The sequence below is a fragment of the Bombyx mandarina genome, chromosome 18, assembly GCF_030267445.1.
Source record: "Bombyx mandarina strain Sakado chromosome 18, ASM3026744v2".
Classification (NCBI taxonomy): domain Eukaryota; kingdom Metazoa; phylum Arthropoda; class Insecta; order Lepidoptera; family Bombycidae; genus Bombyx; species Bombyx mandarina.
Genome location: NC_143224.1, coordinates 5336296 through 5351930, shown reverse-complemented (window position 1 = coordinate 5351930; position 15635 = coordinate 5336296). Strand labels below are relative to the sequence as shown.

The window sequence follows — 15635 nt, the reverse complement described above, 5'->3', positions numbered from 1 at the left end:
CTAGTAAATTGATGGAAAATATAGTGTTTTCTTATTGAATGATGTGTAATGATTCAAGTTTTTTCCAACCAGTGAAAGAGCATAACTGTGTTGTTTCCTACTCAGGATTTCACTAAACTAAGTTTGAAGAGGGAAGTATTATGGCGAATAGTGAAGGTTCCTTTTACAGTTTTGACATTGACAACGGTGATAACAGGCAAGGTTAGTGTTAAAAGACCAAAAGAAATCCCGATTCGTTGGATCAAATAAGCTCCAACTGCAGGCGAATGTCCGTGTAAAGGCTGATATAAAACTAAGTTGTAGAGCCCTCTAAACTCACAAGAGAAAACAACGTTGAACAAGAAAAGTTGTTAAAAGCTTTTAGATTCTGAAAAATGAATAAATATTTGTTGTTACTTCATCAATCCCGTCTAGTTTACTGTATGGTAGCCTAAAATAGCACAACCCTATCTCTTTCCGAGGATGTAGTAAAAAACGATTAAAGTACTGTACTAGTGGTAGGACATTTTGAGTCCGCACGTGTAGGTACCACCCACCCTGTCTATTTCTACATTCTAGTTTAAATGGTAGGGCAGTCGTTGTACTGTTAAAACTGGGACTTAGAACTTATGTCTCGAGGTAGGTGGTGGCATTTACGTTGTAGATGTCTATGAGCTCCAGTAACCACTTAACACCAGATGGGCTGTGAGCTCGTCCACCCATCTCAGCATATTTTTTTTATATTTACGTAAATAATGAGTAATAATAGGTATCTTCCACTTTACTACTGAATGGTTGACAGGTTTTAAAGGTGAATAGCCTATATAACGGCTCTAAAGAAAGCCGTTCTCCTTTGTTATGGACATCAGAATCGTGTACAATAGGGTAAAAGTCTCAAATTTCGATTTAAAAAACTAAATAACGTAAGTTGTTACTTAGTCTTAACTGGGAATGAATCTTATCCAAGGTATCTTACGCGTAGTTGACCACTAAAGCAAAAGCTCAACATAATTAATACTTGAGAAACTTAATATCGCTTTATAATATAAAAGTTATTATAGCCGTCATGATAATCGCCTTATCGTTGCCGCCGCTGACTTCTCCCCGAATCTTGATCACGCAGGAGCCAGTCACCGTCGACGCCCTAGACACGTCCTTAAGGATCCATCAGATCCAATTACCTTTGCATCAGACGCCTTCAGCTCTAACACTAGGAGTAGGGACCCCCGTAACGGTACTCGCCGAACTCGGCAAAGAGTTCGACATGCAACCTAACCTAAACATCAACCCGCTTAGTTTCTCGCCGGATCTTCTCAGCGCGTCGCGATTCCGATCCGGTAGTAGATTCATTCGCGAAGCAGCTACTCTTGAGTTGTCAGGTCTTCTTTGGAGGCGGTCGGGTAGCTGTTAGCAAATCCCACCTCTCCTGGCTGAGCCTTTGCTCGCCCACTTGCCCTGGTAAAACTGGAAAGGCCGCCGAGCCACCAATAAAATCTCAAACATAAAAAAAATTATTATAGATTATGTATTTATTTACTCACCATAGACATTCCATTTCTAAGTGTTTCTTTTTTTTTCATTTATTTTTCTAATTTCTTCTATGTTTTATTGGGAAAATTAACAGTAGTGAGTTTTAGAAATATCAAAGAAACGAACAAAAATATACATTTTAGACAATTTATTTCGTTTTACACATGTTTATCATTTAGACGAGTTTCCTTACAAATTATATTTACATAAAAATGCACAATGTGACCGCTAGCTGTTCTCGGCTTTGTCCAAACAGTCTTAATTGATATGGTTTGTAAAATTTGTACAAAAGCCAAAATTAAATGAGGTTCATTAACCTTAAACATTTATATCCATTGAAACCGTTCAAAGAAATTAATCGATCAACTAGGGATTCTGTATTTTTCAATACTGGCTTATAATATTAGGAATGTAAATTTATTTTCAGTTATATAGCTGTATAGCGATTTTGGTAGTGTAGAGTGTTTAACATAAAAATCATTCAGATACAACAAGTCATAGTAGATAAAACCGTTAATGAACGAATGAGATCAAAATAATTAAAAAAAAAGAACAATATTTTCTATTGACTAGATTATCTGTGCCGTTTTTAAATAAGGAATGTGGCATAAAATGGCCGCTTATAATAAAAATTCGCCTAATTAGTTAACATTACAATATCGTTGAGCTGTTAACATCTTAAAATATGCAAAGTCGTTTATTATTTACACGCCATGTTGAGGATTTTTGGAATGTGATACCTACTCTAGGCGAAAAATAATGTAATGCTCCCATAGTAAATATGCCTTGAAAACCAACGTCAAAATAATTTTCACACATTATTGTCTTGTCTTGACAAATGTTTTGCTTTTCTGTTGTACCGAATTATAAAAATATTTATTGTATATAATAATATATTATGATTAAATCTTGAAGGTATCACAAATCAAAGTCGTGCAACAATTTATTTTAATTATAACAATCAAGAAAATACAAGTACTTGTTACTTAAATCGATTTAAAATGTCTGTACAATATGACTAGCATACAACGCACCGGCAATTTTTTTAATTACCAAAAATAAATTGACATATTATTCAAAAGAGGTAAAAATTGGGTACGTGTGACCAAGCTTTGTGTTTCATTTCCGATTAAAAGTCAGTTTTCGGGAAGTCCTCTATTATAAATTATGAACACTGTAAAATGCTATTCGATTCATGAGGGCATTATCAATTAATAAACTAATTAAGACCATTATAATTTTTTTTACTTTTAATTTTGCAAAAGCGACCAAAAATGGCTTCCATGGGTAGAATATAAAGTAGAAAGTCCCCCGTTTTTTTTACTTTTGGTAATTAAAAAGAACAGGTTTATATGCGTGTGAAACAATTGTTTCTTATTAAAACTGTAACACTATTTGTACCTATTTATATTTTGACACGTTCCTTATTTGTCTTCGTATAGCTATTGTTCTTAAGAAATTTCATTAAACATTATGATTTTCGTATTAAATATTGAACTATTATATTATGAGTAAAGTAAGAAATATTAAAATTAAAAAACAGTTGACAGAATTTTCTGATTGTGATCTGATTTAAAGGAATCATCATTTGTAATAAAATGAAATGAATTTGTAAATTTTATTTTATTTTATTTTTTAATTAGGTAAATATTAAATAGACATTAGCTATCCGAAAACGTGAATGTGTTTACGATTCTCACAGCCTCGACCAACACAGGCAGGCTAGATATAGACTTCACATACTAAAAACAATTCTGCGAACAGATTGGGAGTACTTTCCTTAGCATTTCAATTTTTCATTTGAAAGTAATAAAGTTGATAAACAGTTTTCTTTTTGTAATTCACCAGCTGATTGATTTTAATGTTGCAATTTTTCATTTTAAAATAAATATTATTTGACAGTTCTGTTTTTTTCTTTATTGCTTAGGTGGGTGGACGAGCTCACAGCCCACCTGGTGTTAAGTGGTTACTGGAGCCTATAGACATCTAGAACGTAAATGCGCCACCCATCTTGAAATATAAGATCTAAGTATAGTTATAGTCAGTATAGTTACAACGGCTGCCCCGCCCTTTAAACCGAAACGCATTACTGCTTCACGGCAGAAATAGGTGGGGCGGTGGTACCTAACCATGCGGACTCACAAGAGGTCCTACCACCAGCAAAATATTGATATTTATCGGCTGTTTGATTTAAGTGAAGTACGTTAGTTGGTTTTAGTATGCGTGAGTCCTACGGTGGCGCGTAGTCGTGCGCCGGCGCTGGTGAGTAGTCAGCGCCGTGTAGCAACGATTAGGTCTGGTACTGGAGCATTGGCGCCGCCGCTAGGTTCGCGTGGTGCCCGCTGTTCATCCGGAGTGCTGACAGAGATTTGTTGTACCACTCGTCTTCTGCACTCATGCCTATGGAAGGTGATTTTATTAATATACGAACTAGCAACTACCTGAACATCAGACGACTTGTTACAGCTTTCATTGAAATTTGTTTGAGATGATACCATCGTCTCGTTTTTACCATCGCACCGCCCGCCATCGGAGTAGAGTTCATCCATACTACCTGGAGCCACTGCGTTCATCCAAAGTGCGTTTCCAGACATCTTTTTTGCCACGACCATCCGGCTTTGGAATGAGCTCCCCTCCACGGTGTTTCACGAGCGCTATGACATGTCCTTTTTCAAACGAGACTTGCGGAGAGTACTTAACGGTAGGCAGCGGCTTGGCTCTGCCCCTGGCATTGCTGACGTCCATGAGTGACGGTAACCACTCACCATCAGGTGGGCCGTATGCTCACCTGCCTATACGGCAAAAAATTACTTAAAGCAAAAAAATGTTTATGAACTTAATGTTTTCGATCTTATTTTCGAAAGAAGATGTGATATATTTGAGATCGATGATATATTTAAACAAAGCAAAGACAATCAATATCACTTCGCAATCCCAGATGTTTCATAAACCTTAAATGTTCATATTCCTCAGAAGAACTTTTAATAGTTACATTATTTAGGTACTATATACAATAGTTGCTATGTATGTATTTAACCCAGTTTTCTCGCCAGTATAGTTGTTTGTGCAAGTTATTGCTTGGTATATCTTTGATAACAAAGATTTGGAGAGTCCGCAGAATAACCAAAAACACAAAAGTTCGGTTAATGAGATGCCTGGTCTTTCCAATCTTTCTGTATGGGGCTGAGACGTGGACGCTGAGGATGCAAGACCGTCGTAAGATTGACGCACTGGAAATGTGGTGCTGGAGACGTCTCCTTAGAATTTCGTGGACCGCGGACCGTACCAACATTTCGATCCTGAAAGAGCTCAACATCAAGGAGAGACTGTTGGAGTCAACAGTCCAAATACGAATCCTCAAGTTCTTCGGGCACATCCCTCGTAATGAGGACTCCATTGAGGGGTTGGTGGTGCAAGGGAAAGTCGAGGGCAAAAGATCTCGCGGACGATCTCCAACATGATGGACCGACCTCATAAAATCTATGACTCACTCCAACATAAATTATTGCGCTCAATCTGCGAAACATCGTGCCACATGACGTCGCATCGGGAGAGCATCGGTATCGCAGGATCTGACTGATGCATGACCAAGAGTGTACGAATAGGAAGAAGAAATAAAATATCTGATACTCGCGACCCTGAAGATGTTTCGTTGGGGCCTGTATTCAAGTCATAAGCATACTATATTTTATTGCTCGATTATAAAGGGTGTTTAGAAATCGTTCACAAAACATCAATATTATTTAATAGAATCTTTACAAGAATCAAATGTGTTTCGTGATAGTGAATAACTAAATCCTAATATGAGAATTCCTTTTCAAAAGTTGCTGAATTAGCTACAATTTGAGAACAGCCACGTAACTCTGGCAACGTATATTACATAAATGTGCGAGGGTGCGATAAACTGAGGGCAGGGTTGGAAGCGAATAGTGAGGCTCCGGATCGACCCTCGCGTTTTCTCAAGATGCAATCTCGCCGCAGGAAATAAGATATTTGCGAAGACGCCGCGAGGAAGCCCGCCAAAGTAAATGTACTGGAAATTTTCTTATTAGAATATCTACGGTACGATGCCTCGCTTCCATTACTTTCTCGTTTTTTTTCTTACGCAAGAATCTTACGGCCCTGAGGCTACCGATTTAAAGCCGCTTCGCTCGTTGCGTACTTTTGAAGAAATTATTTTATTTTATTTGTTAAGTTCTTTAAAAAAGTCTTATCTAACTGTAAAATAGTACTTTGGAATTCAAAATTTAGGCGAGTATTTCTTCAGCACCCTATAGTTTATCTAAACAGCAAGAATGAGATTTTTTTTAAATAGATCATTAAGGGAGTAGGGGTGGCGGAATGTTGCACCTTAAACTTTTTTCAATTACGAGTACATCATATTATTTTTGTTTCTTTCCGTATTTCAAAATAAAGAAGTGCATCCACAGGCTTCTCTGGAGCTAAAAATATATTTAAAATAATGAATTTTTTTTAATGAAAACCTGTTCTATTTGGGCTGTTTTGGAAATTATTTAATTATGAATTATGGTATATTTAAACTCTTCATAATAATAAACTAATTGTAGTTTAGATTACAATGAAGCTAGGCATCTACTGTATCATTTTAATATTTTAAAACAAAATTAAATGTAGGTATAAGTTTGTATTGTAATAATAATATTATATAGTTACGATAAGTTGATATGTAAACGCTAGACGATATAACTCGTATGTTAAGTTGATCGGCACAAATTAATAATCTCCGGCCGCATAATCAAGTCTCATTGAATTATAGTACTTATACATCTCCGAATTAACTGTTAGCTATAATACCAGCTAGTAGTACAGATACCTACTCGAAATGGTAAACTTAGCTCGGAGAGAATATTATAAATTATATTGAATTTGGGTCGGGGGAAACAAAGCTATATTTTGACTATACTTTGACTTAAGAGTTTTGTGTGTAAAGGATAAATGCGAGTTTCTCTTCTGGAATTGTAAATTATTAAGAAAAACCCGCTAATTTTATTACATCATCGCAACAACCATCATATAAGCAGACCTAACCATTTTGGCCATTTCAAACATTGCCCTTAACCACGTTGGGTTTTTATTAATACTAGAATTCGTAGCAAGCGTTCGGAATTTGCAGCTGTTTCGCTTTGTTTCCTATAAATAATCTTCAAGAAATATAATGGTTACTTACAATCAAAGGATCAAGCAAGGAATTGCCATACAATACATGCAATTCTTCACTGCATTCAATTCATATTTAAAACCGAAATTGCCTTTAAGGTAACTTAATTTATAGATACAATGGTTTATCTTAACCAATTCAATTAGTTGAACGAACGGTATCTAATCATGTTTCCAATTCAGATGATCCGAAGCAAGCCGACACTGAAACCATTCAACTTACCAATCAAACGATTTATTGATGAAAATAATATTCATTAGATCAGCGAACGGCAAAGAGACCCCGTTCGAAGACATTTAATAACTTGAAACTCGAGTTTTACTTTTTTTAAGATCGTCTGCTGTCGGTTAGTGGGGGTTTATGTGGCAAGTTTTCCCATTATATCACAATGGATATTTGTAAAAAGCTAGCTGCGATCATCCGCTCCGCACAACTTGGTAATTGCCTTGACGGCTTTAATATTAAACTTGATGAAAGCTGCCGCTCTGTCTACCGCTTTTTGTTTCACGTTACAAACTTACATTTTAGACTTTGATATTAGTTTAACTTGGAATTTTGATAACGTTCATGTTGTGCTTTGATGGTAAAGTTGGATGTTGCGTTCTGTGATGTTAAATATTAATTCATTATAAATTATTTAATCGACTGAATATAACATCGATTTCGATGTTCTGGTCGTTTCTGTAAGATAAGCTTGTAGACTTTAAAACATACCTAACAAACGTGTCGATAATTATACCTATTAAATTACTTTTTCATTGAAACTGTACTGTTTTGAAATCATTTACTTCATTTTTCACGTCGCTACTTTATTATTTAGGTTAAATTGAAAATAACTTAATTAATTTGAATAAAAACAACAATCTTAAAAAAATCACGTCAAGTCGTTTAAAAATGTAAATAAAATTTATCTAATTTTATCATGGCACTACCTACCTCTGGGTGCGGAATTTAGTTGAAACTAGTTGAAAGATAATTTTAAGGTACCGAAAGAAATTTTCAAATTTTTTTATTTTTATTTTTTTTATTGCTTAGAAAGGGTGGACGAGCTCATAGCCCACCTGGTGTTAAGTGGTTACTGGAGCCCATAGACATCTACAACGTAGACGCGCCACCCATTATTATGGGTACCAATATGTAATATGAAAAGCGGATACAAAACATAGCAAACCGTCTATTTTGAAAGACTTGACTTACCGTGCTGGACGATTTGGATCTCACCAGATTAAAGATTATTTAACCTTATGTCTCAAAATGGTTTTGACCGTAACATGATGATATTTTGGTCGTTGCCCTCGTGTTAAAACATATATCTCCGACGAAACATCTTACCCATAGTGTCTTGTCTCATTCCAACAGCGCTCATGTTTGCACTGTGTCCCATAGAGAATCCTTGCGGCATAGGGTACGATCCACCTCCCATTTGTGATAAAGAAAATATATCCTTCTGTAGTTCTTCGTAGCTGCCGTGATGCTGTTCATAGAAGGAAAACTATTAAGATTGTTTAGAATTGAAAGTTCTGTACACGATTCAAACGGATAATTATAGTATTGAAATATAGAAAGCTTAAGTTAATTTTAAAACTAAATCAAGCGTATTTCTGTTTAGATTATAAATAGTAATCAATATTATTTATATTTATTAAACTACAAATAGGCATTTTAAATTTAACGAACAGTGATAGTGATTATAAAAAATATAGGTATATTTGGAATTGAAATAAATTGTAGATAGAATTAGGAGCTATCGGGTTATTAAATGTTTTAAAGCACAATCCGTATATATGAAATATGCAATTATTTGAATAATTAGTCTACTCTAAAGCATTCTCGCAATGTAATATTACGCCTTATTGGCCCGTTATTTAAATTATGTGTTTTTTAATCAAGTCGTTTATTGCACGCGATTGTTGGATGATTGCACAGTTCACTTAGTGTTAAGTCGTTACCGGAGCCCGTAGTCATCATAAAGTGAATGCCGTCATCTTGAGGCATGAGGTTGCAATCTCAATTATAACATAACAACTGTCCCATTGATTCTATGCAGAAATAAACAGAATAGAAATCAAGACAGAACCGCTTAAAAAATTACTGGAAAATTCCAGCTCATTCCATCTTTTATTTCAATTTCAGTTTCACAAATTATAAATTTAAAACGCCCGCAGCCTGTCGGTTGGATCATTAAAATTGCGAAGTAGGTAAATAATTTTTTGTCGGTTTTATTAATATACAGATTAACACTTCACTTAATGGAATAGTGGTGGGGGAATTACGTTAGCGGACCGAGTCCGCCGGCGCTCTCGTTGAGTTTATTAAGCGGCCATTTATCATAATAAACCACTTAAAAAACAAGGTGTCCTCAACACTGGATAGTGCTGTAATTCTTTTATTTACTGTTGTCGATTCTTTTTTTCTTTGTAAAAAACCGAAGTGCATTTTCAGTTAGTTTTTCTATGTATTTAGATATTTGTTTAGTCTGCAGTCTCACGGAGTCACAGCCTGCATGTTTGTTGAAGGTAGGTATTTGGTATTACGGCTCTGAAATGTCCGAGTGTGATGCCTTCATGCCCCGTAATTATTATCAAAATGACAGGCAAATATTAGCTTCTGGGCCGTTGATTGGGGAATTATTAAAACTGTTTTAATGAAAAATACATACTTTTTAATTTTTTTCTTATTGAAAACAAAATATAAATTTAGCTATATTTTTGAAGTTAAATTTGAAAGAATTTAATTTTCAACGAAAACTTTTAAATATTTTTTATATTTTATAGTTCAAGTTCTAGGTCTATTCTATAACGAAAACGATGACCGGGAAAGCGATGTATTAATTTATGCTTAATAATAGCTTACAAATAATGAGTGACGTTTTCTAATTAAAAAAATACTTTTAATTGAAAGAAATTGAAAATAGCTGTTTACAATTAGTAATTTCTATTTTCGAATTGCTATGTTGTGGCTAATGAATTGAAATTTTGGTTTTATTTTAATGTTAATTAATATATTAGTTTTTGTAGATATGTATTTGATATGTTCGCTGACAGTTTAACCAAAGCTATACATATAATAAATTTTAATACATAGCTTAACAGTTTATTTTTCTAAATCATTCATCGCTGAGCATTTGAACGATAATTTTGTCAAAATCGCCGAAAACACAGGTCGTTTCGCACATTTGCATTATTTTCGTGGTTCGTGTACGGGCGCGCTCACAATCGTATTACCTCGTAATCAGACCGAATGATTAGCGCCGTATGGTAATGCACGGACAAATCGAGCTGAAATCGTTTAGCCACGCTATGACTACGTCCTTTTAGTATTTATGAATATATAAATCTGTTGAAAGGTTTATGTTAAGGCTAAAATTGACTTATTCTAAAGTTCTGGCTAACGAAACGCGGTTTGGTTAATTAAAAATTCTTTTGAGAATAAAGAATATCTTTAACCCGAAAATTAGAATTCAATAAGAGAATTACATACATTATGTCAGGCATTACGAAACTTTCAATGAATGAAAATCAGAATTGAGTGAAATCGTATTTTACTAGTGTTCACGTTGTAGTGTAAGTCCTAACGAGACCAGCGTCCTATTTCTACCGAAAACCGGTCATGCATTTCGGTATGAAGATTGGTACATCCTTTATTGCAGTAAAATGGAGAGTTCAACCTTATGGATCATAGTAATTGTGATTGTTATGGTAACCACGTTCATTAATCGAGCCATGAATTCGTTCACCGAACTTCGTAATAAAAATAATAATTTGCAATATTATTAAGTTGTCAAGCCCAGTACTGCGATTGTCATAATTATTCTAGAGCTTAAATATCTTTATGCTACCGTTACCGACAACACAATGTATAGAAATAGGAATAGGTATGCGCCTGATATTGTTAATAACTGCAGCAATATGGTCTACCCGTCAACGGTTATAAAGTAAATCTCTATTCCTGTTGTCTTGTGTTGACTTTAAAAAAGGTACTAGACTGTGTACCGTCTATATTAAATTCTATTTTATTCATATATCTCATTTGTTTTCGAGTTTATAAATGACGCATCGTCTAAAATTAAAGTCTTAATGATGTTAAAATAAGGGCCTCAGCTTACCTGTGGATACCGGTTGATGGTGTTGGGGTGTGGATAGGGCTGGTATCCTCGGTAGCCCTGAATGTTCCTCATCATTCCATTGCAGCCAGGCAGCACGGCCGGCGCCAACGCCTTCTGCAATTGTTTCTCTTGTTTCCGATACTTCGCGCGGCGGTTTTGAAACCAGACCTAAGAACGTAATATCGTGTTAGTATCTCGGAAGTCTTTTTACTAGGGGTAGGACCTCTTGTGAGTCCACGCGGGTAGGTATCACCACCCTGCCTATTTCTGCCGTGAATGCCATGCCGTGCTATGCCGTGCCGTCTGCTCGGCTAGTAACCATTACACGTCTCTCGATTCCTCGAAATGTTAATCATTAATCAGCATCCTTCGAAGCAGAATGTTATGATCTAGTATTTCGTTAATTAAATTAATGCTTGTTAATTTAATTCGCGTTCATCCCTGGTAGTAAGTAGTACGTAGAGGTAATAAATTTAGTTTAAGCAGAGGGAAATGGCTATATCAATTTTATTTTCACGAAATCTTAATTTTGAGCTTCCATACCATGTACGTTAAACATATACATATATTTAAATAAAGATGTGTATTTAGATGCGTTTAAATAGAAAATCATCCTTAAAAATATAGCGCATAAAGATATGTTCCAGGGAAATTTAAATAATTTATTAGATTTACCTTAATGTTTTCTAAAATTTAAACATAATCGTACCTATGACATCATCACATGTGTATTTCCAGTAACTAAAGGTCCCGCAGTAGTCGAAATTCGACTATAATTAATTGGAATTGTAAGTTTGTACACTATTATGATTGTATTTTATACTTCTACTAGCGACCCGCCCTCGCTTCGCTTCGGAAACATTAAAACACACATGAAAAAAAAAAAAAAAAAAAAGTAGCCTATGTTCATCACGGACAATGTCGGCTTCTAATGGAAAAAGAATTTTTCAAATCGGTCCAGTAGTTTCGGAGCCTATTCGAAACAAACAAACAAATCTTTCCTCTTTATAATATTAGTATAGATATAGATATTCACAAATTTCGCCAAGACTACACTGTAAAAAATATTAACAAAGACAAACAATATTTAATCTATTCTCAATTTGACCACAGATGTCAAGAACAAAAGTTTGACAATAAATTGTATGCATGGTGTGTGCGTCAAATACATGGTATGTAGTGTGTGTAATGTTTTCTTTATTGATTTAATGTATATTTTATGCATTATTTAAAAAATATATTAGCATTGTGCACTTCTTTTCTATATTCTCTATAAGTGTGGAAAATTTCATACTCCTCCGTCCGCGCAATTTTCGTAAAAAGGGATACAAAGTTTTTGCTTCACGAATTAATATATAGATTTCTATTTTAGAACGCTGCTATGTGACAAAATGTATTTAAATACGAAAACAATGGACAAAACACACGGGGCCCTAATCTGTGTGTTGTCAACGAGAATGAGACCGTGCGTCGTTTGATATGGTGATTAGAGCTGATTAGAGGGAGGGTCCTCCCGGGGGCGGGGGCCGCACCCTCTCTACGCACTCTCCATATAAATAAACTGATACACCCTATATATAACGGTTAGAAAACACACCCTAGCCAAAATATATATGTGGCTATTTACAATGCTTCTCAAACTTTAATAAAGGATATGAATAAATAAAAAATACTAACAGTATGATCGTGAAAAATAATAAACTTAAAAAATAGACATAGAGATAGTCTATACAATTAAAATACACGTCGAAAAGAGTTTAAGCATTATTGTTTAATGTAAATTTAGATGTATTTGTTGTCTCTATAAAATTATCAATGTGTCATATATTTTTAATTCCAAACAAAAAAATGCAGATTGAGAATTGTTTTCCCGGAATGTTGTACAATACATACGTACATAAAGCAAGCGGAAACAGCTGGGATATTAGTTTTTTTCACAAAGCTAGCCGACATCCGACCCACGCCACGAGGGCGATGTGATGAAAAACGAAGCAATTTCCGAATTTTCACTAGATTGTATGAGATACGGTTGTTTGCTCTCAATACCTTTGGGTTATCGACTTTCTCGTAAATAAATAACTAATATAAAATCACTGTTTTTGTACGCAGCACATAAAAACGTTATTCGTGCCGGATTTATAGTTTTGCTAGTATTTTTTTTTATTGCTTAGATGGGTGGACGAGCTTACAGCCCACCCGGTGTTAAGTGGTTACTGGAGCCCATAGACATCTATAACATAAATGCGCCACCCACCTTGAGACATGAGTTCTAATGTGTACCCTTTATTAAATTAAAACAACATCACTACATTTATTAAAAACTTATATCTATATTCTTTGTTTTTAACTTTATTCAATAAGTTCAGTGAATAAGTGGTTCGGTATCTTACGCTAAACGCATTGAGTTATCTAAAGAAAACGCTCGCTTTTAAACTGAGAAAGCACGGAGCTCCAACAAAACATTTTCTTATTTCCAATTGTAGAATTCATTTGAGGGCAGAGACAATGTCGAGAGGCGCGCGGGGAGGATGAGCGGCTAACTTCGTTACGGATCCATTTGATGGGATTGCAATGCCTCAGGGGCCGCCCCTCTCGTCCCGCCACCCCGCAACCCTCGCTCGTCCCTACACGTTGTATTTTTATATCGAAAAGGAGGGATCCTTGTAGAGGAAATTTCGCTCGACATTGCTGTCGTCTTTAACGTTTACATTCTTATGTAGCGTCGCCTAAACGTTAATAGCCTCCTACCGAGCGCGTGTACACATGTACCTACCATACACACACACGCGCTAACCGTATCGGAGTTTCACATACCTATCGACAGAACCATGTAAAATTGCTTCACAAATTACGAGCTTTTAACACTGATATAGAAGTAAAAGTCTGACTAATGTAATTCACAAAGCTTTATTCTGTACATATTTGTTCAAAACGTATTTAATATAGATATTATTTACTTTTTAGTCTTAAGTAATGACGTAACTAGAAAAATATTCGTGTTGCATTATCATTCAAAACTGATACTTGATAGTAATGAAAAACTAATGTTCTCATGTTTCGTAGAATGTCACAAGTCACTTTCTAAATAAAATATCTGAAGCAACAAATTAGGTGCTCCGGGGACAAATCAATATCAACGGTCCCGGGGGATTGAGCAATTTTAAAACTGAGATAAAGATCTCTCGCGAGTTACTGTAAGCATTTCGTATTCATACGGTCGAGGACGACAGATGGCGCTTTAATTCAATCCGCCTCCGGCCTACGCTCCAAATTGTATTATCCGAGTATTCGCGCATCATTGATATTTCGACAATTCCATCCAAGAACGACGCGGCGCGGCTCTGCGTAGTTTTTATCGCTTATTTTTGCGTTCTGGGTGGTCTGTTTTGCTTTTATTTACCAATAAATACCGTCCAACAATGTCATGCGATTATAGAACGATCGGCTGTATGTGTGATTGATACACTGTACTATTTTACTTCTTTAATCTGAATAGGTAAAGCGTGGTAAAATTTTCGATACGCGTTGTAAAATCCAGAGAATTGAAATTGAAAATCTCGAATCACACTATTTTTACGAGCATAATTCAATTTCGGAATGAATCATCAAGGTAAATGTAATTGTTGCCTTTGTTCAAAATAAAGCTTAGAACTAATGTATTATATTTTTTTTAATTCATAAAACATTTTCCTTAAGTTTGCTACTAATTGTTTTTAATTTCATAAGCTAACTAATACGGATGGGCTTACACATAAGTATAACAAAATTTTTATCTGAATAATGTAAATATATATAATATATACGTATATTATATAATATTATAAATGTTTCATAAATAAAATTCATTTCATATATAATTTTGATTTTTCATAAATAAAGTTATGAAAATTAGGTCATTGAAATCGGTTTGGGTCACCGCTTTGTCTTTTTTCATCACTGGTTATCTAGAAGTGGTCGATATTAATGGTAAGGCTGTATATGCTCTGCGTTAGTTTGGTGTTATCGTCATAGCCTTGAATGTAGTACACTTAATTGTAATTAAATAAACAATATGGGTTGCTATAAAATATATAGGTAGTGAAAATGCCTTTTATTGGTAACTAGCTTTTACCCGCGACTTTGTCAGCGTGGATAGTTAGTTTAGCATAACGCTAAATTTTACCCGCCTTTTCATTTACGTATAATATCACCTTTATAAAAACACCTTCACAAATAATGCTTTATTTTAGAACAAATTTGGTTAGCATAAAAAACGTTATAGAGAGCCAACCTTAACATATAGACATATGCTGTCCCGGACTTTTTTTAGATCTTTTAAACGGGAACAATTCTCTCATACATTACTTTAGCGAAACTTTAACCGTTTCCGCAGCGCACGCAGTGGAAGCTTCCAAAAGGTTAAAAATACCCGATTTTGAAACATTCTTTATTGGTGCTCCACTTGTATTAGTCTTAGTGTAATGTTATATAGCCTATATATAGCCTTCCTCGGTAAATGGGCTATCTAACACTGAAAGAATTTTGAGAAGAAAGTGAAAATATTTTTTAATATAATGCCTATAAGCCTTCCTCAATAAATGGGCTATCTAGCAAAGATTTTTTTCTAATCGGACCAGTAGTTCCTGAGATAAGCGCGTTCAAACAAACAAACTCTTCAGCTTTATAATATTAGTATTTTTTTTTATTGCTTGGTTAGGTGGACGAGCTCACAGCCCACCTGGTGTTAAGTGGTTACTGGAGCCCATAGTCATCTACAACGTAAATGCGCCACCCACCTAGAGATATAAGTTCTAAGGTCTCAGTATAGTTAAAACGGCTACCCCACCCTTCGAACCGAAACGC

At 35.0% G+C, this 15635-nt stretch overlaps 1 protein-coding gene across 3 annotated transcripts in view; it reads right to left on the bottom strand.

The window, feature by feature from the left end:
- Positions 1 to 1640: 1640 nt before the first annotated feature.
- LOC114246387 (uncharacterized) overlaps positions 1641 to 15635 on the bottom strand; it is a 34375-nt gene continuing 20380 nt past the window's right edge. For 2 of the 3 annotated variants that reach the window (XM_089734652.1, XM_028178878.2), the window contains exons 4-6: positions 10794 to 10961; positions 8021 to 8180; positions 1641 to 3909 (exon numbers count right to left, since the gene is read on the bottom strand). In XM_089734652.1, coding sequence (XP_089590778.1) covers positions 3800 to 3909; positions 8021 to 8180; positions 10794 to 10961 — 438 coding nt within the window. In that variant the 3' untranslated portion in view covers positions 1641 to 3799. The remainder of the gene's footprint in view (positions 3910 to 8020; positions 8181 to 10793; positions 10962 to 15635) is intronic. The other variant, XM_089734651.1, reaches the window with a different exon arrangement.